The sequence below is a fragment of the Pholis gunnellus genome, assembly GCF_910591455.1.
Source record: "Pholis gunnellus genome assembly, chromosome: 4".
Taxonomy (NCBI): domain Eukaryota; kingdom Metazoa; phylum Chordata; class Actinopteri; order Perciformes; family Pholidae; genus Pholis; species Pholis gunnellus.
Window position 1 is genome coordinate 10,187,584 of NC_136530.1, and position 27,917 is coordinate 10,215,500.

Here is a 27,917-nt window from a genome sequence, read left to right on the forward strand (position 1 = left end):
CACACTATTCATTTTGTGACTCCCACCAGTAACCAGTTTGACATGACAGGTTCAGACTGAGCACTTGTATCATAGCTCAAGTATAAAGCTTTTGATATAAATTCTACATCCACAAATAATTAATTACTGTATGGTTGTACTCCTTAAATTAAAGTATGAATACTTTTTGAGGATTCAAGAAACATTTTTGAATATTTCTAGGAAAGAATAGTCATTAGAAAAGGGAAATGTGGATTGACAAATAGTGACACAGAATTACTGCATCCATCTGGCACTTCAAGGGCATTACAACGGATAAAAGTACAGTTGCTCACAAAAATTAGGACCTGAAAACAACTAACAGAACAAGTACAGTGCTAAAAAGGTTTTTAACATGAAGAACAGGTTTGTTCCCTTTGTCTCTGCTGGTCAAACCATTTTTGTCCCACAATGAAAATTAAGATTGTTTCTTGGAGAACAACACACAGCAGTACAATTATTTTTGATGAGGTATCCATTATCAGGAATTAATGCACGACGTGGAGACCAGAACCGTCCGACGTGCAGTAATTGATGATAACAAACTTGGTGTTATTGCTTGTTGTTGTTGGATGGTACTGGCTGTAACTTTGCAACTGCAGGAATCCTCTAAGGCACTCAGCCACACAGCTGATTGAGTTTTGCAAAACACTATATGACTTTGATGCCTCCATGGGTCAGGGAAACAATGGACTTTACCTTCAGGGACTGCAATTTTGTAAAAATCATGAGGAGTGTAAAAAAAGTTGGATACCGTGAAGGAGAGCCACCGGTGCTACCACACAGTGAGACATGGTGGGAACAGAACAGAGCTAGTGGGAGAGGTAAGGTCAGCTTCTCAGGCAGAAGTACACATGACACCAGAGTTGAGAAATTTAAACCTCCTCCATTTTGAGTCAAACATTGAGTATAAAAATTGGTGCTGAACCAGGAACCAACAGATGAAAAGTATAAAAATCAAAAGCTGAGGTGTGGTTTGGATGATAATTGTGATTCTGTATTGTTACCTGTGCAGTTTCTCTTGTATCAGCGTCTTTGAACAAGACGGAATAAGGCTGATGTCTTTATTAGTATTAAGAATGTGATACGGTTCTAGAAAATCCTTGAAATGAGTTGACGAGTATTGAAGACATTAATTAATCTTAACCTTGTGGCAGAATTTTTGGTTTGTTTAAGGGAAATAAAAATGTAGGACACAATAATAGGCTAAATGTAAAGGGCAGTGTTGGTATGTTCACAGAGAAAATACTACACAGTACAGTGTGATTCAATAAGTCTAACCACAAGGAGACACTGTTTACCAAAAACAGTGGATACTTAAGTTATTCACCAAGTGCATCTTCCTGATAACTACACTGACATAATGATGGCGAATGCATTCACAGTCTCCACCTGCGTACGATATAAAAATTCAATAGATACACATATAGTTATTAGAAATGACTTTCCTTCATTCAGGAAAGTTAAGCAACTGATTTTTTATACAGAAACGGCCCACTCACACTTATGCTGACACACACCAGTACAACCACAGTCTGAGGCTACTGGGCAAGGTCTACTGGAGAAGTTGGGGGGTTAAAATACCTGTTCAAGGGAAAGCCTGAGGTGGGAATGACGGAGGGGAATTTCACTTTCCCCACCCAGATTTAACCCATTTTCTTCAGGCCAACATTGTCCTTGACCTATTTAATTTGCACATATTCGGAATTAGCAGTATTTAATCTAGATTTACTTTAAATTCCTCAGAAAACATAAAAAGTAAAGAAATAAAGATTCTTACTTAAACACAGGCAAGTTATGTGATGCAAATTAATTATGTTTTTTATATGAATACGAGACAGTGATGGCACAGGAACACTTAATTTAACATATAGTCACATCATATAGCCTGTAACTTGTGACTTTTTCAGCAGATTATCAAAGACCTGTTGTTATCATCCTCAAAACCATATATAATTAAAGACTATATCAGCATTTTTCATATGTACTGGAAACACAAGCAAGTTATTTCAAACACTTGTCGCTGTTTTTTCCTAAAATTGCTGGCATAATTGGAAACCTGTGTGGTCTGATGGTTGCATGCCAGTTGCCACCTCCACATTTAGTCTCAAAAATCTGAAACAGATACAAATCATACCACGAGAGACTAATCCAGTCCCAATCATCTTATCTTTCTCGTTCAACAGCCAATGTACCAGTCCACAACCTGTCTGAAGGCCTTGTAAATTATGGGGTTGAAGGTGCAGACCAGCCCCCCACCACGCCACAGTTGGGCCCTCTCTCTGTTCAGATCCCCCAGGCAGGTCACCTGGTCGTCGTAGGCCTGCGACACACACCATTTTGAGTGGTCGTAGTGAGACTGGAACGGGACTGATCCGGGGAGCCGAATCCTCTTGATGTTCATAGCGTGTTTGGGCAAGGAGCAGTTGGAGGGAAGCTCGTGACCTTGTCTCTGCCAGGACTCCACCAGCAGATCGGCATCCAGAGCCTGAGCCACCCAGCCTGTGTAGATGTCTGAATGAATGCCAGTTAGGGGGTTAGATCGGTTGCATTATGATTTTAAAAAAGCATATCGAAAAATATAGGAATAGTAATAGATAGAGTTTTATGTTATCTATGAGTTTCATAGAAAAAAAATTGACATTTAAACATAAAGTGAGTCCGGGGATTAATATTCTAAATAAGTGATTATATTTTACAGCACAAATATAACCTTCATGTTGATTTATTTGTTTTTTCTTTTGAAATACAAGTACAAACAGGGGGCTCTAAAAATCCTTGTGAAAAAAGAGGGGGGGGGGGGGGGGGGGGGGAGTACTGATCACAACTGTCCACACTAAGGCCATAAAATGTAATGAGGGTCACACGTAGGTTATAACTCTTTGTAGGGGGTCACAGGACAATAATATTGACAGCAGAGATTACTTTAGAAGGCCTTGGGTGTGGTGTGTTCTTCTGAGACAGTGTGTCTGCACCTGATAATGAGTGACGGTGGCAGACAAATGTGCAAACAAGGCAGTGGCAGACAGAAGTTTTGTTTTTTGTGGAGTAAAAGTTCCAAAACACTCATAAAAAGTGCTTTTGTTGCAATACATTTATAGCTGCGTTTGTTTGTACAGCAAAACAAATGACGGACAGTACACACGGCAAAATCTTACCATCCACAAAGCGTTCAGATTTGACGAAACTGACAAACTTGTCCCCTTGCAGGGAGAAAAGCTGCTCCACTCTCTTATCTGAGGCCAGAGGTGGTTTGGACCCCTTGCATAACATGGCCAACTGTGGCAGGTCGGCCATGAATGCAGCAGGTACAGAGCAGTTATAGAAGCGTGGGTAAAGGTACACCATCTGGTTTGCTGGAGAGGGAGGAGAGTGCATCACTTATTAAGTCAACCCTCAGGGGTCGGTATCATTGATAAAGTAAATTTCAAATTTAAAAAATAAAAAAAAAATGCTGTACATTTGATAGCATGCAAGTTAATGGATTTCCCAACACGTGGACATGTTCCTTTATGAAGCTGCTGGCCATTAAAATGTGTCTTTTGTTTGTAAAAAGTGAAGATATTGACTCATCTCACGTACACAGATACATATCACAATACAAAAGAAAGGGTGACACAGTGAACATTTATCAACAGCAATGTTCACAATGCTTCCATGTCTCTTATTGCTTTACCATTTTAAAACTCTGGAAAACTCATTTAAAGACCCCCACCAGACATCTTTTATGAAAAATCAGCAATTTATGAGTTGGCAAATATTTTCCTTTCAAATGTTTAACTGCTGGATTCAAGATGTCTCCTACTTTACTGTCTATTGTCAGTATGTATGCTGGAGGTTTCTGCACGATATTTGAGTGGAGGGGGACTTAAAAACATTTTTTCACTCACCTATACGGAGGAACTGGTCATAGTGGTAGGTCACGCAGAGAGCAGTCTGGCCATTGACTTTTCCGGAGGAGGGGTAGAGGTAGCCTCTCTCAGGGAATGACGGGAAATGGGGAATGCTGTGCGAAAGCCAGAAACCTTGAGAGCGGTCAAAGAGCAGTACCCCTGCAAGATGCACACAAACAACGCTCAATCCCCGTACAATGTCTCACGCATCCATGTAACATGCAAACATTAGGGCAGTCATTGATCCAGAGTCAACAGCAGCTATCAGCCGTATGCTCTTTGCCCGTTTCCTCCCCCTGACACCAAAAAAAACATATTGATCTGTTCTGTCTTTTTTGCAAAATCATAGCATTGCAAAGCTTGGATAGCTATGTGGAAATACATCTGTCATTGATTATCATACACAGGTCCCACAGGTATTGTGTGCTATTTTGTCACACAGTTAAAATCAAATCAAAACTAATTTTCATTAAGCGCTGTACCTTTAGTGTGTCCGTATCCTTGAATGTATTCCAAGATCGGTGGTCCGTCATTGTAGAGTGCATACACTGAACTGTTAGACTGAGGGAAATACTTTATACATACAGAATATGGAGAGGAATACATTTGGGGATGTGCTTTTTCCAGTTACTTTGTATCTCTCTTGCAAACCAAGTCTACCTACGGGTACCAATAAAAGTAACCTGAACCTGAACCTGAACCTCTTAAAGGGATAGTTTGACATTTGGAAAACATATTTCGCTTTCTTGTCGAGAGTTAGTCTCTCGGCACAGTATCTGTACAGTAAATATGAGGCAACTGCTAGCAAAGTTAGCTTATCTTAGCACAGTAAATATAGAGCTACAGCCCAGTCAGCAACTGGTTAGCTTAGCTTAGCATAAAGACTGGAAACAGGGGGAAACAGCTAGTTTGTACAGGTGAAACCAAAGATATAACATATAAATTAATGATCTTCAGAGGTCCTAGTGGGTGTATTTTGCTACATTTGAACAGAGCCAGTTTAGCTATTTCCAGTCTTTATGGTAAGCTAAGCTAAGCAGCTGCTGACAGGGATATAGCTTCATATTTAGCCTATAGATATGAGAGGGAAATCAATCTCCTCATACTCTCAGCAAGAAAGTGAAAAAACGTATTTCCAAAAATGTCCACCTATTGATTTATCAAAACTAACATTTTTCTGATGCTGCACAGGGACTGATCTCCAAACACTATAATGCACAATTACATGAATGCGAACTGCATGAGGAAGGACTGTGTTATTTACTTCTTTTGTCTGAGGAAGTTGTTCAATGTAGAGCTTCAGATCAGTTCCCCAAAGGAAATAAAAGAGTGTCTACTCAGCAAGCTTATGGGCTCTGTCTCTATATTTCTATAGACAGGAATTATTGTATAAAACCCACTTGAAGAACTGGGACATTATCTTACCTTGTAGGCCTTTCCGTTGTAAAGCTGGTTCAATGTATTCCCTATGGCTCCTTGACTGGTGTTAACCATGAATTTACTCAGCTGCCAGCTCCCTACTGAGGAGTCCAGGTACATGTAGTCCACCCCACTGCCGACCTCGCCAATCTTATACCTGGGCAGTTTGTAGATGATAAACCTGCAGTAGAAGGAGATACTTTTTGGGAGGTTGTAAATTTACAAAAGAAAACATCTTTGAAAAAAAGTAAGAACAATTGAAAAGATTTCATATTGAAGGGAAGAACAAAATCTGCTTACCCTCTAAAAATCACAGGACATTTCAAGCACCATAATTAAAAACGTTGTGGTATAACTCTGCTGCAATGTATCATATCAACTCACCAATCAACAGGCTCACCAGCTTCATTCTTACAGGAAATGTCAGTACTACACACTGTGCAACACAAAAACATGATAATAATCTGTAAGCACAAACGTAAGTGTGTGGCCATACTGAGCGACTCCTGCAGGCAAAGTGAATAAAAAAGGGAATTTACAAACTTTGAAAGTGAAAAGTACAGCTGCCTGTAAATGCAAAACAGGAAGTAATAAAATCTGATCACATGACAGGGGATGTTTAAGGGAAAGCGAGAATTTATAGGAGCGATATTAAACTAAATGTTTGGAGGCTTTCACAGGTTCTTAATCTCTGTAAATGCCCTGAGTCTACTTACTGTACCTCTACTTATCCAGTGACAGTTTTGGTCTTTTCGCGCATTGTCCTTCGCATTCAAAGTGTGGCAGGTGTTCACACCTGGGAGCTTCTCAGTGCAACCAGTCATCTTTTATTAGTGATCACTTTACTGGAAACCACCTCAAAAGAAAGAAGTGAAATAAAACACTTTCATTTAACTTTGCATTCTATTTTTTGTCAGAGGCATCACTTGAGGCAGACATTTAACTTAATTAAGCAAGTTACTAAAACTTAAATTGTGCAGCTACCCTTATTATCTGTAGCTCTACATCACTTCAAAATAAGAACACCACCAGTGAATAGTAAAACATGTCAGTCAACAGTCAAACGGTAAATTATTGACATGGAGGTTATGCAAGAGATAACACATTAAAAACAAAACATGTTAAGGTAAGATCATATATTAAAGGTTTTATAGATGAATGTATTAGAATAAAATCCAGTCATACAACAACATGACTTGTTCTTACGAGGGATCAAAAGAAAAAGTAAAAAAAAAATCATGACCCACTGTCGCTTCCCCCATACAAACAAACCCAATGACTTTATGGCTGCATGTCACATATAAGAACACAAATATAACAGAACACATATAATTAAATCTTACAATCATCTATTTTTAAAAATCTGTTACCACTTCTAGCATTAACCAACACACACTGAGTTCATACCAAAACATGCAATATCATTTTTGAGATTCATTCATTCCTCTTTTCATACTAAATTTAAGCTGTGGTCACAAGTAAATATTGTATATAGAGAGTGAATAAAATGTAATAATAAGTAAACAAAAATAAGGGGCCATATATAATATTAAGAGCATTATTATAGCATCAAACAACTATTTACTGTGTAAATATATAGTGTAGTAATGGCTACCTGTCTTTAAAAAGAAATTACTTCCTCGAGTATGCTTAATTATATTTTCTTTTTAAACATATCATGAATCTTATCTAAGTAACATGCTGCATTTATTAAGTGGCAAGTATTCATGACTGTGCAGGGTGTGTCAGCTATTCAGTCTCAAAAGTAACCTTACTTAAACTATGAGAAAGCATTCCACACAACAGAGTGGAAGGTTCAATGAAACAACAGGTGGGTCAGAATAAAACACAACAAAAATATCTGTATCTTTATTTATTGCTCAGACATGTACGTTGGGATTTCTCTTCAATCCTGCATGTGCTTGTAATAAAGTAAGACTGCGTGTGTTTGCGTGTTCATTTACATGAGCAATCATACATGCAGGTATAACAGGTAAAATGGGTTAAACTTCACCTAACAAGATCTCCAATAGCACCACCCTCTCTACAAAATCCTCCTCCATTGAGAGAGACACCGTATGCAGGAGGAACTGAGGACAGACAGACAGACAGAAGGGAAAGGAAAGGAAGGTACCATGGCAGCGGCTTCAGAGCAGGTAACTATTCATTATGCAATACGTAACAAATTGTTTTCTTTAATTTCCTTAAATAATTCAGCAATACAGTTTCTCATTTTTGGGGTCAACGACCACAGGGCCAACCAAACAAACCAGTGTTGTCTCATAAAAATAAATAACCATGTCTAAATCATTAATTATTGTCAAAAAGTAAAATGTTTCGGTCAATGCAGAATGATTGATTTTATGATTTCCAATTTCATATTCATCACAGATCCTCTAAATTAAATCTAACAATGTAAACTTGCACATTTTCTGTTTTTTCCTGCTCATTCATGCAAATGAAATGTCTTCATCAAGATTGTCTACAGATTTTTTGAAATATATTTTACAAACTTATCTCATGAGATTAATGTTAGTACTCATAGAAAAATCAGCAAACTGTTAAAGTTAAACACATTAGATTTATCTGTTAAAGGCAACAGATAAATCTAGATGATCGAAAGTGCAGAACAAATATCCAAGGTCTCATGCACACAGGTGACATCGACTGCAAGCTGACCAAAGACCAAACTTTAAAGGAAAGGAGAAAACGAGAATGCAAAACATCAAATTAAGTCAAAGCAAAGTTTAAAATACCAGCAAAAAAAAACACACTTATGGCACAAAACACCCGTTTACATCACCGGAAACTGCTGAAGTGCAACATGTCAGTAATGTGTTCCTTTGTGTGCGCAGAAGGTGGAGTTTGTGCGAACAAGCTACGGCAAGAACACAGTGAAGGTGCTGGTCATCAGGAGAGAGGGCAGCCACCACTACATCATCGAGCTGAAAGCTGACGTGGAGCTCGCACTCAAATCACGCAAGGATTATTTAACTGGAGACAACTCAGACATCATCCCCACCGACACCATCAAGAACACCGTCCATGCCCTGGCCAAGATCAAGGGGGTAGCCAGCCTCTCTACACTACACCCGTCTACTTTCTACTGATCACAACACTTTCATCAATCCATTGACAACAATGTTTATCTACAGAAAGTAAAGAAGGGCAGTTTGGACCAAAAGGGTAACTGTGTTAAAGACCTGACTGTCGACTCTGCAAGTGATCACATTTTAAGGAATCGTATAAGACTGAGTTGTTATGAACATATCTTTCTGTCAGGATTTTGCTGCAAATTGATTCAAAAGGAACTTGATTCAGGATGTAATGCCAATGAGTTAGGAAGAGGGTTAGATTAAACCCATGATTGAGGATTTGGAATTTTATGTACACAATGTATCAATAGGCTTTACTGGCCAAGTCTAAGTTCTCAGACAAGAGAAGGTAAAACATCTTAGCAGGGTACCTTCACTAAGGACCATTTCAGACTATTACAGTAGAATCCAGTGTAGAACGAACACAACTGGAGTTATACAGTCAAATGTTCAGGGCCATTCAGAATGAGTGCGACAGTGTTTTGAACAAGCTGGAGCATTTAAACTAGTGAGAATGATATTACAGTAGTCGAGTAGTGTCATGCTAAGTGGTACATCGTGTAATTGAGGAGTTATTGAAATTAAGTTGGAAATAATTGAGGCACGCTCTTTGTTTCACAGGGCCTAAGATTAACCTATTGTTTTTTTTATATTCGGGAGAAGAAAGTTCTTTGTCATTCAGCTTTTAACTAGATGCAGCTACATAGAGGTCTATGGTGACAGTAGATTAAACAGCATTCATGTAAAACATACAGAACTTGTACATTCACGTATTGCACCTTTTAAAGGTTAATTTCTATATACTAAATTAATTTCATGAACATTTTGAATTTCAATTTGTTAACCTTTGTTAAACTGGGAGACTCCTACTGTCGTCATTCCTTTACCTCACTATATTGACACTAAGGGACCCCTGGCAATCTGCAGCACAAACACACACTGATCAAATAAAATAAAATCAAAGGTTAACAAACCCTGTTGAACTTTATTTTGCATTTACAGTCTGTCCCACTGCTCTTTACTCTATACTCATCTGTTCAGGTAAAGACCATCGAGCAGCTTTCCCTGGATATCTGTCAGCATTTCCTGACCTCTTTCAACCATGTGCTGAGGGTCAACGTTCACATAGAGGAGGCCCCATGGAGACGCTTGGAGAAGGTAAAACACAGGGTTCAGTCATCAGCCCTGCAGATATGTGTCTAGTCAAAATGGGAAAAGCACAATTGGAACAAACTATACACACATGCTTTTCCTGACACGTCAAAACATCTGCACTGTGTTACCTTCATTCAAGCTATTTAAGCAACACCATGAATAAAGTACACCATCAATTCAAGCATGATTTTCACCCTCTTTGTTTGTCATTTGTTTTCTCAGAATGGGGTAGAGCACGTTCATGCGTTCATCTACAGCCCAGAAGCTTGTCGCTTCTGTGATGCTGAACAGAATCTCAATGGTTAGCACAAACACACACAAACACGCACAAACGTCAGTGTAGTTAAAAATGTATTTGCTTGTATGTTTGTTTTTTTGAGGCGTTGAAAACTCCCAACTTCTAATAGCTCATGTGCTTCTGCAGAAACCATGATTGTACTTTGAGAAGGTGTTGAGATATATTTTGAGAAAGGCACATACCTGATCTGGGAAAAGTGGTTTGACACCATTTACAAAGACATTCGCAATACATCGACAAAGACATAGACACAATAGTTGATGCCAGTCAGGATTACTGAAGGGAAGTACATTGTAACAATAGGAGGGCTTTAGCTCAGTAGTTAGTATACATGTAAAAATGATGTGCGGTAATTGGATAGCATGGTTTCATCTGTGTCCGGTTTTAACTCATAAGGCTTATTGATTAAATACTCTGTGGTTTATATGTGCTGTAAATACTAGTTACTAAGCGATCTAAAACTAAAGCTTAACCCCTGCATATCATTGAAGCTGCTGATGAAAGGCTCAATTTTGTATAGAGTCCAGGATGACGGCCATTGTGGCATGTGTCTATTCTGCGCTACTATGCAACTGTGAAAATGTTTCTGAAATCGGTTTGCTCTGCGCTCAACAGGTATCCCCGTGGTTCACAGTGGGGTGAAAAACATGACGGTTCTGAAAACCACCCAGTCCGGTTTTGAGGGTTTCCACCAAGACCGCTTCACTACTCTGCAAGAGGCCAAGGACAGGTGTTTCTGCACCTCTGTGTATGCCAGGTGGCGTTATAACAAGTCTCAGGATGTCGACTTTGATGCTGCATGGTAATTAAATCCTAAAAAAAACTTGTGAAGGAGATCACATCACTCTCTAAACATCTTAGATGTAGTTATGCATGATGGAGCCTGTAACTTTATCTGCCAAATAAGAGGAAAAATCCTGAAAGTGAAATGACATGCCTTCTTCATCTAACGATCATCGCATCACCGTCCTCACAGGAAGTGTGTGAAGGACACGATTATTGAGAAGTTTGCTGGCCCGTACGATTGTGGAGAGTTCTCACCCTCTGTGCAGAAGACCCTTTATGAAACACAGGTTCTGGTCCTGGATAGAGTTTCTGAGGTAAGTCCACACTTATCAAACCTCCAGGTCAAATCTGTTGTAGTCGCAGCAAGGAAATAAAGCTCAAATGTAACAGTACATGTATAGACCAACTTGTCAGCCACATGTCTTTAAGTATTCTGTCCTTTAGGTTGATGAAATCGAGATGGTCATGCCCAACCAGCATTACATCACCATAGACATGACAAAAATGGGCCTCACCAACAAAGATGAAGTACGTTCTGTTATTACTACTAATCTTTCATGTTTAGTCAACATTGTTTGATTACTGACATGTAATATTCCCCTGAAAGGTTCTTCTTGCCTTGGATAACCCTTCAGGCAACATCACAGGCACAGTGCGCAGGAAACCGCGAGCCAAGCTGTAAAGGCACCTACACATCCAGGAAATGCTGCTCATGTGGCCTACATATCAAGCTGAATAAACCAATTAATATGAGTCAATCTAATATCATGTGAATGAAGTTCTGAGAGCAAAAATGACCTTTAAAATATTTGTTTTGGTCATAAATACAACTACAACTCAAGATTTCCTAAATATGATAAGCTTTTGATGTGAGTAAATAAATGAAATAAACGAATTGTGAGAAAAGAGCACCATTTATTGCAAATCTTTGATTCAGATATTCAAACTCCAGTGTTATGTTGCACATATACATTGGTCATACACACTTCAATACGGTTGTCTTTGCAACAATTCTGAAAGCACCACAGGTAGGAACATAGGAATATATATACACTAGGCCTCGCGCCTATAGATAATGTAGGTGTGCAGGAACAAAGAGGCTTTCGTTTGGCTCCTTGTTTCTGGGAAAACAAAATGCTTCAGTGTAACATGCTAAGGACGTTTCATGGACTCAGCTGCACAGTTTAGAGCATAAAAACTGATTTCAAGGAAAAAACGGGATGCACCAGAATCATTTCCTGATTGTATCAAAGTGTTCAGCACTACAACAACATATACAGCTTTCAACTAAATATCATCTTATAAACAAATACTATTCTTTTTTAAACAAGCATGGGTTAATTCACTTTGCACACACGGGCAAACACATGTACGTACACACACACTCACAAAAATCCTTCCTGCACAGTATTTGCCCCAAATTACCTTCTTTCAAATAAAAAAAAAAACACACACAAAGAATAAAATACATACACTATCTCAAGCAGCAAAAATAAGAATGGATGAAAAGGGTAAACAGTTGAGGGTGCTCCATGTGCAACCCATTTTTGGAGTCCACGCTTATAAAAACATACAGCATTCAAATTGTGTTAAGGTGTCCTGACACGATGATTGTCACTGAGGCGGGTGCTGGGATGGCCTGCGGTGCTACGAGGTGTTGCTCTTGAGGTGTTGAGTTTGCAGCGGCTTCACGTGGTACTCATAGATTTTCAGCGCTGGGCCGAGTTTTATCGACAGTCCCGTCAGGACGTCGTTGCGCGTCATTAGCAACAGGGACTTGCCATCGATTTCCTGTCAGGCGGAGAGAGAGACGTATCAGACCGACATCTTAGTTTATTGTCATCACGAGCAGGAGGAGAACACCAACCTGATCCTGAAAAGCAGTGGCTTGCTCCTCGAACCCTGTTGCTTTGAAGTAATTGACGACGTCGGCGACCCCCCAGTTGGCGGGGTCCGGCAGCTGGCCGTTCTCCACTGGGCTGTGGAGTCACAGTGAATGCATTCATCTTAATGTGCATGCACACTCAGCTGTTTAACACGTTCTTTCGAATCCTTTAATAAATAATGTCTGACACTATTTGGATGCAATACCTTTTGGTGTCAACAGAGCCATTTGCCTTGTCTTCCATGCCAGCTGTAAGAAAATAAACACAATAATAGTCATCGAACAAACCGTCTTTACAACATGTAGCAACTTCAAATCAATGTTCAATATTCACCACAAAAGTCACTTTTTTTATAGCGTTAGAAGTATTTCCTCCACAGGTTTTAAAGTACACATGGCATTTGGTTTTTCAAAATCCAAAAAAAGTCAGCTAATTAGCTTTTTCTGGAACTTTCAACAAGTTGTAAACTCAGAAAACTCGTTAAAATGTTGTTCAAAGCTACAGAAAAAGCTACCAAGACTTAAACTCAACTGTGAACTGATATTGCTTGTTACAATTGTTAATTGAAACTATGACACAGTTTAAGAGTAAAATATTCAAATTAAATTACAATAAATTATTTGCAACACTAAATAAGTGTTAGTTGCAGCCCTACAAACTGGACAATACAACATGTAGCAACGTGAAACACAATATTCCCCACTAATTGTTCCTAAAATAACTTTCCACAGGTTTTACATAAGCAAGAAATACTGTACACTGTACACTATAATGTAATTAAAATGTTTGGTATCATTAAAAACGACATACACTAATTTGAATTTTGAGATATTACGAGTTTAAACAGTGCTTGGTCGCATAACATAAACTACCAAAGGGTCTGAGGGGTTACTGCTGCATTGGACAAATGGTCAAAGCAATTTAACTTTGGACTAAAAGCTTCTTAACAACATGAACTGGGGTTTCTTTCAAACCGAAACCATGCTTTGGATAAACTGCTGGTGACCAAGGACAACTTGTGCTTTCATTGAGCCAATGGAGTTTGAAGTGAAAGCACTCAGTTTAGCCATAAGCAGGCGCAACGAGTCTCTTACAATCTGTAACGTTGCAGTAATTTTTCATCAGATGTCTTCTCTCGGAGAGCTCAGTGGGTTGGCAGCTCAAACACCATCATTGTTTCTCTTTCGCAGTCTTGAACATTCACTGGGTGTCCTCACTGCAATAACATTAAATAAGTACAGGTGTTCAAACAGTGACGAGAAAATGTACAACCAAAACACAGCGAGAGACCAGAACAAAGCTAACGCTCGTATTGTATCAACAACTGACAGGAGGGATGCACTCACGTTGTTAGCTGGATTTAAAAATAGCAGAATAACGTTAGGTACAACATGAAATTGCCTTGATTGACTACGTAACGTTCCATAAATAAAGTGAAAAGGAGCAATACAGCACAGCAGAATAATGAAATAACGTTATGATGGCGACAGCTGATATTTAATCGCTGCCTCTTCGCATTTGGTATTAAGCTAACAGGGATAGTTAGCTGGGTCTGCTAATACAGAATTTAACGTTAACAGTTAACGTTACCTTATTTTAGGTGATTCCTGCTTGACAACAACAGTGCGTCCAAGCTACACACGTACGTTGGATAACAAAAAAGTTTTCTAATCACTGAGATGTTTTACTAATAATTAAACGGCGGTATTCATTTGATAGAATCAAGATTTAATCAAGTAAAGGCAACTAGCCCTCTTCATCGGTTTAGCTTCCTTCGCCCACATGACAGCAGAGAATCATGGGAAGTGGAGTTTTTACAGTTTTACCGCCAGCATCCGTAGTTCAGCATGATCCAGCACCTGCTAAAGTACACCACTGCAATTACTACACACACACTGTTTCTCATTACATTGAATACCGACAACTTTAGTTATAATAAAAAGAATTTATTATAGTGACATATCCTTGTTACATAAAATCTGCTACAGCAAAGTATATTCCCCTTGCAAACACAAGTAAATATGGGTGGGAAAAACGTGTCAGCCTTCTAAATGATGTGAAAAATATCCCACGAACTAAATACAGACACATTTCAGATTATTGATCCCATACTGGCATGTGTGACTAGCTACGAAGAACTCATAAACTGATTTCCTTCAGTCAGGAGTGTGAAGTGCCATCATTTACATCAAATATGACGAACATTATTACACACACGAGGGATAAATAACACATAAGAAGAGCTGTGGATTTCTTACACATTTTTATGGGAAGATTTACACACAGGCAGTTTGGATTGAAACATGCTGAATTCCCAGGTGTAGTTTTCAAAGTTTGTCCAAATAAAAACGTCATCAATTCTGCAAGTACATTCTGTTCACCCTTCATACTGGGAAAATAATATTGTTGTAATAAAATACAACAAAAAGATTCAAAAGTTAACCTAAAAGGCTACAATTTAAAATTGGCATGAGAGGCATCAATGTGTATTAACTGTTGAAAATATTTCCATTTCTATGAATTGGTACAAATAAATAACCCAATATATTCACTGTAAATTACACTTTTGTGAATAAAACTGTTGGAGTCTCCCTATGTATACTGAGAACTTTGCAAGTTAAAACAACTAAAATGTAATTTTATTAGACATCGCTAATTTAAATAAAAGACAGCATACGAAACAGTTGCGCCTTTTGAAATGAAACTGGGGCTAAATCAAATGTCACACCATGTGTTCAATTTATGAACATTATGAATTCAGGCATAGCCAATATCAATATACAGCACATCAGTATCTTAAAAAAAGCATTCAGTCACCAAACCTTTTTCACATTTGGTTATCTAAGATTGATTAAATTGCATCTTTCTCATCATCAGACACTTGAGCACCATGTCAAATAATGATCTAAACTTCAGAAGACTTGTTAAATTTAAAGACTGTCAACAATGCATTATTGTTTCCAACAAGATGTGAAATGTAAAACTTTGATTTCCCCACAACCCTGAGTGTCCGACCTGCAGAAATGACTTCAAACTCAGACCTCCCCGTGGACGGCAGGGACAAACTTCCCTCTAGAAAATCAAACGATCACAGAAGCAGGAGCAATCGGATCTTTTCTGGATTCTGGAAGTTAAACAAGTGGACACCGTGGCCTTGTAGGTATTGAACCTTTGACATACAGATTCTATAATCACCTGTTAAATACACATGTCAACCAGTCACGCCAGAGGCAGGGACTACATTTCAGCAGCAAAGAGCAGGCGATGTGTCCGAATTCAGGGGAAATGAGTGGTGCTCTGTATAGAAAAAATCCCTCATAAAACCTATATTTCTCTTGAGGGGAGAAAATATGTATTAAATATGTGTAGACAATAACTTAACAGCAGAGATTTACAATGAAAATGTTCTTCAAAAGTCAGACTCTTTTGACCATATTCCCTTTGAAAATCTGTAACAAGACAAAAACATATTTGTCTGCTGACGTTCTCTAACTGACCTGACTCAAAGGAAGGAAGAGTGAGCAAATATTGCTTCATCACAGTGTACAAATTGGTTAAAAATGATGCAAAGAGACTACAAGCTATAGTTGAGGTAAGTATGTTTCAACCAAGTGGTGACCAAGATGAATACTTTTTCGGTTATGATATTTCAATTTCCTGTTATTTCATTGTTAATTGTTTAGTTTTGCTTCCATGGGATCATTCAGAGGAATAAGTCACTCAGATAAAATCTAAGATCTAATGCATCAACATCCCAGGCAATAAAACTATTTCAAAAGGTAACAAAACAACAACAACAAAATATGGGAACATTTTCAGGGCACTATTAGCTTGTTGTGACACTGCTGTACAAACATGCAAAAGTCAAATTGAAAATAAAACAAATATGGCAGTTGCACAGTGTCTTCTCAGAGCGCTGTGTAAGCACAATTTACAAAGAAAATCGGAAAGAAACCCGGAACGGACAAAATATGTCCATGTGACCAACACTGCTTCGCATCCACAGCAACACACTTTTAAGAAAATCGAACAAACTGATCTTTCAGCAACTATGCCACGGCAATACACTTCATGTATCGGACGTACCAAAAAACAGATGACCTCGTTGTGTGGAGTGAACACCTTTAGTTTTCCTTCCTTGTGAAACAAAGAGTTGTACCTGAAAAATATATCATCTCATTCCTTTCATTTAAATACCACACCCGGTCTGAGATGTGACCAGATATGGATAAAACAATGCTACAATTGACTGAATACAGCACTGACAAGTTTCTGCTCCATAATAACACGTGTCACGGTTAATTCATCTCTTCAAGAACTGAATGTCTGGGTGCTAAAACTCAGAAACTTCAAGAAGCCATCAGTGTTGCTGTTCTTTCACTAAGCACCAGTTTCTTTGTTTGGAATTTGGTCATGCTTTAACAACACAAAGTGTTTGAAAATTGGAAGTCTCGTATGTATATATATATATATATGCACAACTACACGGATCTAGGTCTTAAGGACACCAGAATGATGAATAATGGTTAAGGAATAATAAACTGAACCCTAAAAACACACTCATGTCATGTAACAGACGACATTTAACTGGCAAGACTCAATGTCAGAAATGCAAACCAAAACAATCCCTTCTATTTTCCCGAAGCTTAAATCACAATATGTGCAATACCAGCTAATACAATCATTCACTCTTTGTGCCATTTAAAAATGGGAATAAGATTAGTTTTCATGTTGCTTTTCAAATACTTATTTGAATTGAAATAAGGAGCAGGGCAAACGAAAAAACAGAGGAAGAAAAGACAAAAAATAGTATTTTTTATGTTGCAGCACAAGGGGTGTCTGCATAATGTGCCTGTGTATAGGATAGTGCTAACTGCACGCAGGATCATGGCAAGAAGGACCTCATTCAGCTGTGTGGAATGAAGGAACGAGGCATTTGTTTTGAGCACGCGATGGCCTCGGTTCCACCTTAAACCCTCAGGAGAGTCCCAAAACATGTGAGCCCTGACGGGACTCTTGCCCATTTACTAGAACTCAGCAAACTCTTTTGCACACTTTTCTGTTTGTGAGACGCGAATGTCCTCCTCTTCGTAGTCGTCAAAGTTGCTTGTGTCTCCTGGACCTCTGCACTTTGGCAAGAAGGGAGCTTCAACCTAAGAATGAGGAAGAAAGTAAGGAATTGTTTTCTGACTATTAATACAAAAATGCCAAACAATGGCTGGTGTTTGTATATGTAGATTCATTTCTGTTGAAATACTAAACTTCATTAGTCCGTCAGTGTATTTTAATGATAAAGAGAGCTTTGTGCAGTGGTGTGATGCCAACCATCTCATTTTACATGAGAGAAAAACTGAGGAGATAGATGGAACTGGACCTTCAGTTAGTGGGGGACCATAACCCAGTGCTCATACATGACTAACCAACCAATCAGGGCTTCTCCGACAAGTACCTATCATTCGATTAAAGTCAGCGGTTTTCCAATATACCAGATATTCAGAAGTCAGAATGCTCACAATGACCAATTAGTTTCAGGTTGACATTCTTTACAAATGTTAATTTTATTCACGAAAACTATGACAAAATATGATGAACGTATATTTTTGCTTGTTGGGCTCTCATAACGGGCCCCTACTCATAGCAAAGCTGCATCCATAATCACTCAACCTGTGTTTTTTAAATCAGATAACGATATAAAACAAAGGAAATCCTATATAAAATAAGTGTGACTAAATGATAAAATGATAGGGTTTGGATAGACTAGATCGATTTAAAATGTTCAATATAATCTGATGACTAAAAAAGGTCATTTGACACAGGACTAAGACTACATTTTGAAACCATTAAAAAGTTGACTTAAATGTTAACTACAACTGGACAAAAATGTTTTAAATGAGTTTTAAAAGAAGGAAAGAAATAAACCAAAATGTGACTAAAACTAAAAAGCATTTTCATCTCAAGAGTAAGATTAAGTCTAAAATAGCTTTCAAAATAAACACTGATAAATATCTTAATTGGTGGTCTTAAAATGTAATCATAAAATACACGAGGCAAACAGTGTTTTCCCTGCACAACCCATCATGGCTGCTAACAGAGAAGGTGTTTGTAATCCCAACACAAATTTACAAAGAAGGGAGCACACTTCACCATCACCTCATGACAAAATAACCTCATGTCTTGAATTTACAAAAGGACTAAATGATGGATAGTAACAGATGTGTCATTACATGTTTTCGGGTGGACAAACATGACAGAATCACTACCTACCTTTCTCTCATAGATGGCAATCCAGTCTGTTTGGGAGAACCACTTGTGATTTTTTATGTCATTCACACCATTCTTCAGGTTGCCGAATCTCTTTGTCAGGTCTACCTGGAGCAGGTTTCTCAGCAGATCCTTCAGGTCGGAGCTAAAGTGAGAGGGAAATCGTACCTACAGGAGCCGAGCACGATCAACACAAAAGACACACGTTATTCACCCATTCAATATAACTAACACATGGTTGGCTACAGCATACAAAAGAGCAATACCAAACACTGGAGAAACAATGCCAAGTTGATGGTTGTGATTGAAAGGCAAGCGGATAAATGAGTACGAGTATTCAAATATTTAAACTCTTTGCATGTAGCTATCTCAGCATACCTTGCCAGACACAATCTTTTCGTAGATCTGGATCGGCTGATCAGCAAAAAAGGGAGGGTAACCCGCAGCCATTTCGTAGATGAGAACTCCAAGAGCCCACCAGTCCACAGCTTTGTTGTAGCCCTGGAAAAGTCACAAACAGAGAAAAAAATCTATTATCGTCACGTAAAAAGTACATCAGATAACGACCGGAAATGAAGGCTTGAGACACACAGAGCAGTCAGATATGCATAAGACACAGCGACACATTTTCTTCTTGTGTTGGCTCTGCACTTGGCTTTAAATTGTAGGGTTTTATATTTACATCATGCGACTGTCTAGTAATTGGACGTCTGTATAAACAAGCCCCCCAATTTTAGGACACAAAATAATTGGATTGCATGGATTTGCATTCAATGACTAGCTGATGTATTCGACCCAAAGACGACACTTATCTTCTCTGCGGGCCAGCCAGCTTCAATTCTTGCTTGTTTCAAACACTTTTTGACTCAAGTTCGGTCTCCTTGTCAAGTAAAACATGCTCAATTGAGTCAAAATGGTTTGCCCCATTCTATAGGTTTAGGATCAGCATTTAACTAAGATCAGGTCATTCCTTTTTTTTCTGCACATTTAGAAAACGTCATCCATGTTTTTATCTTCACACTTTATTGCGATATCAGCAGGCGAAACTTTCAAAGGCTGCCACTTACACAAAACACTGCTGCGGGGATTTTAACTCGTACTAAAGCCGGGCTCAGAATACAGAAGGCTAAAATCCTCAATGATTTTGAAATCGGGTAGCATTACACACTTAAGGAGAATCTTCACAGATGTTTGTCTCTCTAATCTCAAACATGAACGTGATCTTTCTCACGTGATCTCATGAGGAATCGGATGTAAACAACACGGAGACTGGCGTGGTGCTACAACTTGCTGTCATCATGCTTTGCAGGGAGAAAAAACACAAAGCAGAAGGCTAAACGAGGCTGGATGAGAAAATGGCTGAGGTCAACAAGGATTGTCTATTCTTAAGTGGAAGTGGAAGTGAGATTTTAATATCGTTCAACAGTAGTGTGTTATCTTACGTTAGCCTCAAAGGCTAGCACTTTTACAGTTGGAAACCCAGTCAGCTGCTTGTCTCTCTCATTGGCTATTATAGTCCAGCTCAAAAAATACTGACGTTACCATTCAGATTTTAACTCATAAATATCAAACACGTTTGAAATTATGGGAACGGTTTTGGAGGTCTAAGACTAGATCTGTAACCCCTCACATCAGCAGATAAACTGGGCCAAATATAACAACCACGGTCTCGAACCGGATTTCCCCTCCGATTGTAAGTTATTTATCCTGTTTTATATCTTGTAAATGCTTTTAGATTTAACATTGCTTTATTGTAAAGCACTTTGTAACTGTGTTTTGAAATATGCGATGCTATCAAAATAAAGTCATTATTATTATTATTGTCATAAAATTGTGGTTACTATCCCTAAAAATAACTAGAATTCTTTTCTCTAAACATAAACGTGAAGACCCTTTAAAGCTGAGCGTCATTAATTGTAAGTGGGCTGTATTGGGTACAAAGGGGTCACCTTGCTGAGGATGATCTCTGGAGCCAGGTACTCAGGAGTTCCACACAATGTCCAGGTCCTGCCTTTAACTCTTTTGGCAAAGCCAAAGTCTGTGACCTGAAGAAAGAACAATAGGAGCATGATAAGAAAAGTAAAGACGTAAAGGCAAAGATCACATGTACTATATTTCAAACCATGGTAGTCAACAGAAGCCTACATCTGTTATTTTAACATCTAACTTGGATTAAACCGACTAAATGTGTTAATTTGCTATTTTGTAAGCAGTAGTTCCACCTAATCTTTCTTGGTTGTTTTCTACTAGCAGCTGATGCGTTTCCGATTACCTTCTCAGTTACAACCAATACTTTACACACAGAACTTGTTGATGACTGATACCTTTCCTTTTAAGTTTACTTTTTCTATTATCAACTTCACACAGACTGTGTACCTGGATATAACCATGTTGATCTATGAGCAGGTTTTCAGGCTTCAGGTCTCTGTAGATGAGGTCTAAGGAGTGAAGGTACTCGAAGGTGAGTACTATCTGAGCTGCATAAAATCTTGCATGGTGTTCACTGAAAGAATGGAGGGTGAACAGTCAGACATTGGTGGAATATATGAAGACGAGTCTCTTCTGAGTGAAGGAGCAAACTCAATCATTCATTGTATATGATAATGTCTGTCTCGAGCTATTCCATGACATTGACAGACCACAGTTAGCGAATTGAAAAATGTCCAGTTATTAGTGGCTGATACAGCATTTTACAATAAAAATAATATATAACCGAAATGTACACTATACCTGAACCTTCCAATACGTCTGAGGTGAGAGAACATCTCTCCACCGGGCACATATTCCATCACCATGTAGAGGTTTGAGTTGTCCTGTTAATCAAAGCAAGACGTCTTTAAGCAGAGGCCTCCTGAACCAACTGATCACATATTTAATGGTAGGTGGTCTTCACGTAGGGAAATGAAACATCACAAAATTGATGGTACATTATGGGGTTATTCTCTCTGTTGAGATTGTTTTTAAATTACAAACATAAAACTGGCTGGTCGTTTTGAGATTAACACGATTTCAACTGTAGCACTGTGTCAGATGAACACATTCGGATTCCTTGGTGAAAAATATAACAAACACGTGAGCATGGACCTTGAAAGCGTACTCCAATCTCACGAGGAAGGGGAACGAGACGGCCTGTAGTATCCTCTTCTCATTTAGTGTATGCTCGATCTGCTTCAACTTCACCACCTGAAAAACACAAGACACATTGTAAGTACTACAGTTATATTAAGCACAGCATGTTCTTGATAACTGAGTATGTATGTGTGGTGTATCATTCCCCAAACTAAATGTAAAGCAGAGCCACAAGGACCCATGATTTCTGACAGCGCTATGCCCGATTAAAAAGTCAATAAACAAACATGTTTTACATGTTTAAGCTCAATTAAGAGTGATCCCTTTTTAAAGCATTGCAGTTTTTTTTAAATGTTAATTTCAGTAAAGTGTGAAAAGCAACTTGCACAGACTTAAAACCTAATCCATCAGAGTTAACACAGTTTTCTGTTGGTTCTTTTTATTAGTTTGAAACGTCCACCATTGTATTCATCTGGTGCCTTGATGAGTAGGTGGGAAGCTCGGACATACAAGACTTAAAAGTCTGGTGTTAAAGGCATTGCATCCACAAGCCGTATTGTCAACAACAAGCAAAAAGTGGACATCACAGAAAGGAATGTCCTAATTTGCTAAATCCTTTGAATAAAAAGTCTAACATAAACTCAATCCACAGTTTCAACTGCATTACCACTCAATGATATAACACCTGGCCGTGAATGTTACTGTGATGAATTACTGACTGTATATCAAGCAAGTTTTAAGCCTCTGCAAGTTCATTTGCATACGCTACTGAAATAGCTAAAGGAAAACAATGGCAACCTGTAAGGCAGTAAAAACACATTTGCAAACCTGTGAATGCAGGGCATGCTTTGGGAAATGCTCAGCAGCAATGTGACACATACATGATCAGTAGTAGCATAGTAGTAGGACAAGAAAAACACAAGACCCCTGTGACGGACTAATAAAAGTTCAGTGTACAAAGTGTGAAGACAAAAAAAGAAGCCAAGTGAGCAGACATCTGTGGTTATAAGGAAAGCCTTTCAGCATTACAGCTGAAACAGAAAGTCTCTTCAGTGTACCGTTACATGAGAAACGCACCGAGGACGCGCTAACCTCCTCCTACGACTCTCACATCAGCATTAAAAGATCGAAACTCTCATGTGAAGCGCCTCTGAGGTTTTCAGCGATAACATTGGCCACCGTGCACGAGAGGAAAAGTTCCATTTCCTTTTACAAGATGTACTGCATTGATGTAGTGACAGCATTTGTCAAGCGTGCAGGAGTTTGCTTTCTACCCGGGCTTCCTGACACTAGTTCTTTCGAGATGGGTAAAGTGATTTCTTTAAAGCCACGCACTTACTTTTTGTTTATCCAAGATCTTCATGGCGTAGAACTGATTCGTTTCTTTATGTTTGACAAGCATAACTCGCCCGAATGAACCAGTGCCCAGCGTCTTGAACCTGTCAAAGTCATCCAGGCCAGTTGTGCTCTGAGGAAACATTGGCAGTGGAAGTGAGGACAGCAAACTGATGATTAAAATGCTTTATTTCTGTCAATTTGGTGTCAGTGCAGCTCTTATGTGGCATTTTGTCTCCATGAAGCTGTGAGTGAAAAACACATAAGCTGAGTGATGTTTGTACAATAAATGCGCTTTAGTGTCACAGTACAATTATGCACTCAGCTATGATTCAAGTCAACAAGATCTGAGCCAGGAAGTGGCTAAGCGCTGTGAAACCATAAAGTCCGGCGAGTTAAGAGAAAAGTAAAGCTTGAATTTTATAAACGCAAAGTACACACAGGAAACAACTTACCTGTGGTGGACACTCCCATGTTCTTAAAAAATCTTCTTTGGCTTTAGCTAAGAACTCTTTCACTATAAACAGAAACAGAAGTGTGATTTAACAAGCAGCATGTTGGTACTCACACAGTGTCAGCTGAGCATGTTGAGGAGAATAAACTGGGGCACTTTAGCGTGTTCGGGAAAATAAACAAAGGCAGTTCACATGTTGAGGGAAACAAATGCATTTTTAAAAAAGGTCAAGCAAATGTCAAGTACTGAGGATGCAGGAATATACAAAACAGCTAAAAAAATACCCCTCCCCCCACACACACACACCCAAAAACACACGCCTAAGCAGGATATTATAATTAATAAAGTGATGCAAAAAAGCTCTTGTTGACTTTACAGACTTGGCCAATTCAAAGACAAGCTATTCTGCATCTCTTTCAAGAGTAGATGGGAGTAAAGGAGGGAGGCAGTACTACTGGGCAGAGAACATAACTGAGGCCACAGTGCAGGCATTAGAAAGACATTGTGAAAGTCACAGCAGACATGAGATGTCATAAGTCACAGAGTCATGGCGGGTATCTAATGTCTTGTTGGTGGTGCATTTGGTATGCGGTTGCTGATCTAAATGCATACCTGGCATCGAAGGACTATGTGGAAGCTGTATGTTAACAGACTATCCCAACTAACCTCAGTCTTTGCAATACTTAGATGTAGGATTATACAAGCCTGGTAGGCCTAAACTGCAGAATGAATGAATGAATTCTCTGTGACTTAGGACGGCTCATGGAAAAGTGAGCGTACCAAAAGTCTCTACAGTTCACCCAAGGGTTTGCAGGAACATTCACCCACATGGATGGAAATGGTGGAGAAGAGAAAGAGAGGAAGAAACATTTATGAAGTGCTGAAAACAAGAACATTTGAGATTCAAGTGGTTTAAATGCAACACATAACAAAGTGACACAAGAGAGGACAACTACCACCTGACAGAAGATAAACCTGATGAAAATAGTCTACCTTTAAGTAACAAAAATGATTTTGGTTGGAAAATGAATTTCTGTAATGTACTCTAGCTACAACCAATAGTCAAGGCTTTTGAGTTGCTTACAATCAAGCAATAAGTGGATATTTCTGTCAATATGGGTTTGATTCTTCACAGTAGGTAGCCTTTAATACTTAGACCTAACTTTCTCTCTTTATTACCAGTATTGCAGGAAGATTTTTTTTTTTTTCTTTTTTTTTTACAATCTTTCAATAAACAAAATATTGTTAAACTACATATATCTGTCACATAGACCATACAACAGTGATTGAAAAGACATTGAGTAAAGCACACCATCATACTTGAAAAACAGTACACAGAAATGACACGACAGAGATGATGCAAGCAACTGAAGCACCACAAATGGCCCGTTCTACAAAGCTTATTTTACTGGATCCGTGTGCTTGATACAAACAACAATGTGCATGAAAAAAGAAATACTCAAACTTAGAGCTTTCAGAAACCAACATTAGACTAATACGCCACTTGGTCAAGCTTCTCTCAAAATCAGTTTTCCGACACACAAAAACTACAAAGCGCAAGCTGAGACTCATGGCTGCAGATGGCAGCCGACAAGTTTTAAGTGTAAAAGCAACACATCGCACTTACTGAACTTATCCCACATGATGGCGAACTCGGATATATGAGGCACCTCGCTCTCTTGTCCCTTCTGCTCTTGGCTACTCTTACGACATCGATGGAAAAGGCGACTGGCGAAGGATTGGTCCTTTCCCTGGGCCATTTAGAGACTAATTTCTTGTCGCGTGAGTGAAAAGGCTCACAGGCAAACTAACCGTTTTCCGACTAAACACAAACTTCCTGTATGCAGCCAAGTGCATCACAATGCTTGGTTAACCACATAAAATTAAGCTTCCTGTTCAAGTACTCTGCTTCAGTTCAAGCAGCCAACTGCATGTCTACTTGCTCTATGTGGTGTGGAAAACACTCATTGGTCTGAAATGCAAATGGTGATGTTATTTTTGACAAAGTTATATAAAGTAAGCAAAGCACACACAAAGGCCAGCCTCTTATGGTTATGTCAAAAACATTGCACAGCTGTGGCACAGTCAGAGTGCTGATAAGGAAACTGGAGGCCTGTAACACCCACTGACTGACCTAGAGAGAAGTTATCTCCAGGTTATCGTGCTCTCTGGTGGTAAAGTTGAACAATGCAGTTCTTCAAAGAGCTTTCCCCTTCGCTTAAAGCTGACGAACTGACCCTAATGCTGCAAACTTCTTTCCTTTTTTAAAGCTAGTGTACTGGAAGTTTGTTTTGTAGTTACAGCAGTGTGGGCCCTCTGAATTATTAAATACCTAAAATACAAACAGAAATATAAATTACACCAACAATGTGTGAACAGTTTGTTTCTCCACCTGGCAGTTTGCGCCACACTATTAATGGACACAACTTTCAATGCATCCCTGCAGAAAGTTCAGTTGCCTTGAATAACAAGGCTGGGAGACTGTATGGACTACTGCCAATCAGAAAGCAGGTCAAGATCAGTGCTCTCCAGACAGACAGTTTAGTGGATTAGTTTGGGCATTACTGACAAAGGAACACTAAACACAACACAGTGGCCTCTGGCTATTGCTTTCAAGTGACTGATGGAGCCCTTCAGATTGAAAAATTGCTATTCAACAGGTGCAATTTAACAAGGACGGGAGCTACGTCTCCTTGGTGTTGTAGCACCAAGGCAACACGTTGATGTCGGTGCAAGATGGCAGCGATCGAGGCATAACATTTTGATTTACAGTAAACTTGTTGACAGCTGACATGACACATCAAGTGAGGGGGTTGGATAGAAAACGTTGCTAGCCATTTTGCAGCCCTTATTTTGAAACACCACCACCATTATTACCATCACAAGCCTGCTTTAACCACATCAAGCAGCTATCTGGTCCACTTGTCTCTCAGTCCTATCAGGTACCTGTTGTTGTTGTTGTTGTTGTTGTTGGCAGTGACTAGGCCTGGTGCTGCAACTTTAGTAGAAACACATTTTTGCTGATGTTATCCGAGCTCCAGGCAGCTGGTATTAATAACTTTTAATAACTGGCTAGGTGCATCATCTTTGGCACTATTTCCAAGTGGGCAAACAGACACCACAACGAGGGAGCTAGGCTAACAAACCTAAACTGCCATACCAAAGATGGTTCTTCTCTGCAGCCCATGTTACTGTAACGTTGCTGTCTGCTACCACTGGACAACAACTGCTAAACGGCTGCACTCCACTGACTTTATCATATGTAAAACGCTGTATAAACAGCCAACGTGAGATGGCTAACAGGCTAGCTGGATGCTTCTCAGGTACTCACCGCTTTCTTGCTCATTGCCTTTCTTGGCAGTCGCTGTGTTTCCCATCGTAGGAGGACAGGGCGATGCACAGCTGGCTAGGAGCGACGATGGTGGCGGTTAGCTAACAGGGTCCTCCGTTAGCTAGCTAACAGATTTCAGCTTGTGCTAGCTGGCTGGCTAACAACAACATCAATGTCTTCTCTTGGTGGACAGAACCTCGACGTGCTCTGCTAACCGCCCTGTTGATCTGTATGTTCAATGTCCTTTTGCCGTTCAAGTATGCCTCCGCTGGGATGAAAACATGATCCAGACTTTTCACCTCTGCCTACTGTCGTTTTGTGCTGCGTTCACGTCATATGGGAATACCCACGGAACAGACGTTAGTGGGTGAAATGCTGCTTTCAAGGGCCGGTCGGAAATCTAAAGTGTCACATGATTTATTATGTAAAAGTTGTTTGTTATATTCATAACAGTCATATTTAGCAATTATATTATATATATATATATATAATATAATATATATATATACATAATAGACTGAATCACTTTGACTGATGCACATTGATTACTCTGTGCCTAGAATATGCCTCTCAAAATTATCATTATTGCTATTCTTGTTTTGTATACACACGTTAAACTACTTTAGGTCATTTTATCAATATGCATATTCATTCAAATATGTTGCTTTGTCAGGGATAGATGCTAATATTTTCAAGCCCTGGCCTCATGGGCCACCAAGCCCCTACATTTGGTGGCTAAAATACATTTTTGGTGGCCCAAATGTAAATGTATGTAAAAACTATATACAGAAAAGGCAATTTAACCTAATTTAACACATGCCTTCATTAACATAATGGAAATATGTAATTGTTTATTAAAATTGAAAACTAGTTATTTGTCCTCTCACAGTCCCCAGTACATATAGAGCAGTCTATCA

At 39.0% G+C, this 27,917-nt stretch overlaps 4 protein-coding genes across 5 annotated transcripts; 1 reads left to right on the plus strand and 3 right to left on the minus strand.

The window, feature by feature from the left end:
* Window positions 1-1,363: 1,363 nt before the first annotated feature.
* Window positions 1,364-6,154, minus strand: LOC306694855 (deoxyribonuclease-2-beta-like; the record flags this gene model as incomplete). The annotated part of the gene is made up of 7 exons (XM_079157895.1): window positions 1,364-2,532; window positions 3,177-3,374; window positions 3,909-4,070; window positions 4,394-4,472; window positions 5,337-5,511; window positions 5,715-5,766; window positions 6,127-6,154. The coding sequence occupies 7 exons, from the start codon at window positions 6,152-6,154 to the stop codon at window positions 2,198-2,200; spliced, it is 1,029 nt and encodes a 342-aa protein (XP_079014021.1). The 3' UTR covers window positions 1,364-2,197.
* A 1,248-nt stretch (window positions 6,155-7,402) lies between these two features.
* On the plus strand, window positions 7,403-11,568 carry uox (urate oxidase). Its single transcript, XM_079158062.1, has 8 exons — window positions 7,403-7,486; window positions 8,186-8,398; window positions 9,467-9,583; window positions 9,803-9,881; window positions 10,494-10,680; window positions 10,855-10,978; window positions 11,109-11,192; window positions 11,272-11,568. Exons 1-8 carry the CDS (start codon window positions 7,409-7,411, stop codon window positions 11,344-11,346), a joined length of 957 nt encoding a protein of 318 aa, XP_079014188.1. The 5' UTR covers window positions 7,403-7,408; the 3' UTR covers window positions 11,347-11,568.
* On the minus strand, window positions 11,566-14,322 carry samd13 (sterile alpha motif domain containing 13). Its single transcript, XM_079158063.1, has 5 exons — window positions 14,141-14,322; window positions 13,645-13,766; window positions 12,756-12,798; window positions 12,532-12,643; window positions 11,566-12,455 (listed from the first exon to the last, which is right to left on the minus strand). The coding sequence occupies exons 2-5, from the start codon at window positions 13,670-13,672 to the stop codon at window positions 12,312-12,314; spliced, it is 327 nt and encodes a 108-aa protein (XP_079014189.1). The 5' UTR covers window positions 13,673-13,766; window positions 14,141-14,322; the 3' UTR covers window positions 11,566-12,311.
* A 170-nt stretch (window positions 14,323-14,492) lies between these two features.
* prkacba (protein kinase, cAMP-dependent, catalytic, beta a) lies at window positions 14,493-27,238 on the minus strand (the record flags this gene model as incomplete). Of its 2 annotated transcripts, none has more annotated exons than XM_079157295.1 (10): window positions 14,493-17,703; window positions 18,815-18,979; window positions 19,190-19,312; window positions 20,761-20,856; window positions 21,188-21,314; window positions 21,542-21,624; window positions 21,896-21,994; window positions 23,220-23,348; window positions 23,671-23,732; window positions 27,001-27,238. In XM_079157295.1, the coding sequence occupies 10 exons, from the start codon at window positions 27,044-27,046 to the stop codon at window positions 17,578-17,580; spliced, it is 1,056 nt and encodes a 351-aa protein (XP_079013421.1). In that variant the 3' UTR covers window positions 14,493-17,577. The 2 variants fall into 2 exon arrangements, with proteins under 2 accessions (XP_079013421.1, XP_079013420.1); XM_079157294.1 differs by lacking the exon at window positions 27,001-27,238 and adding an exon at window positions 25,297-25,429.
* Between the last annotated feature and the right edge of the window lie 679 nt (window positions 27,239-27,917).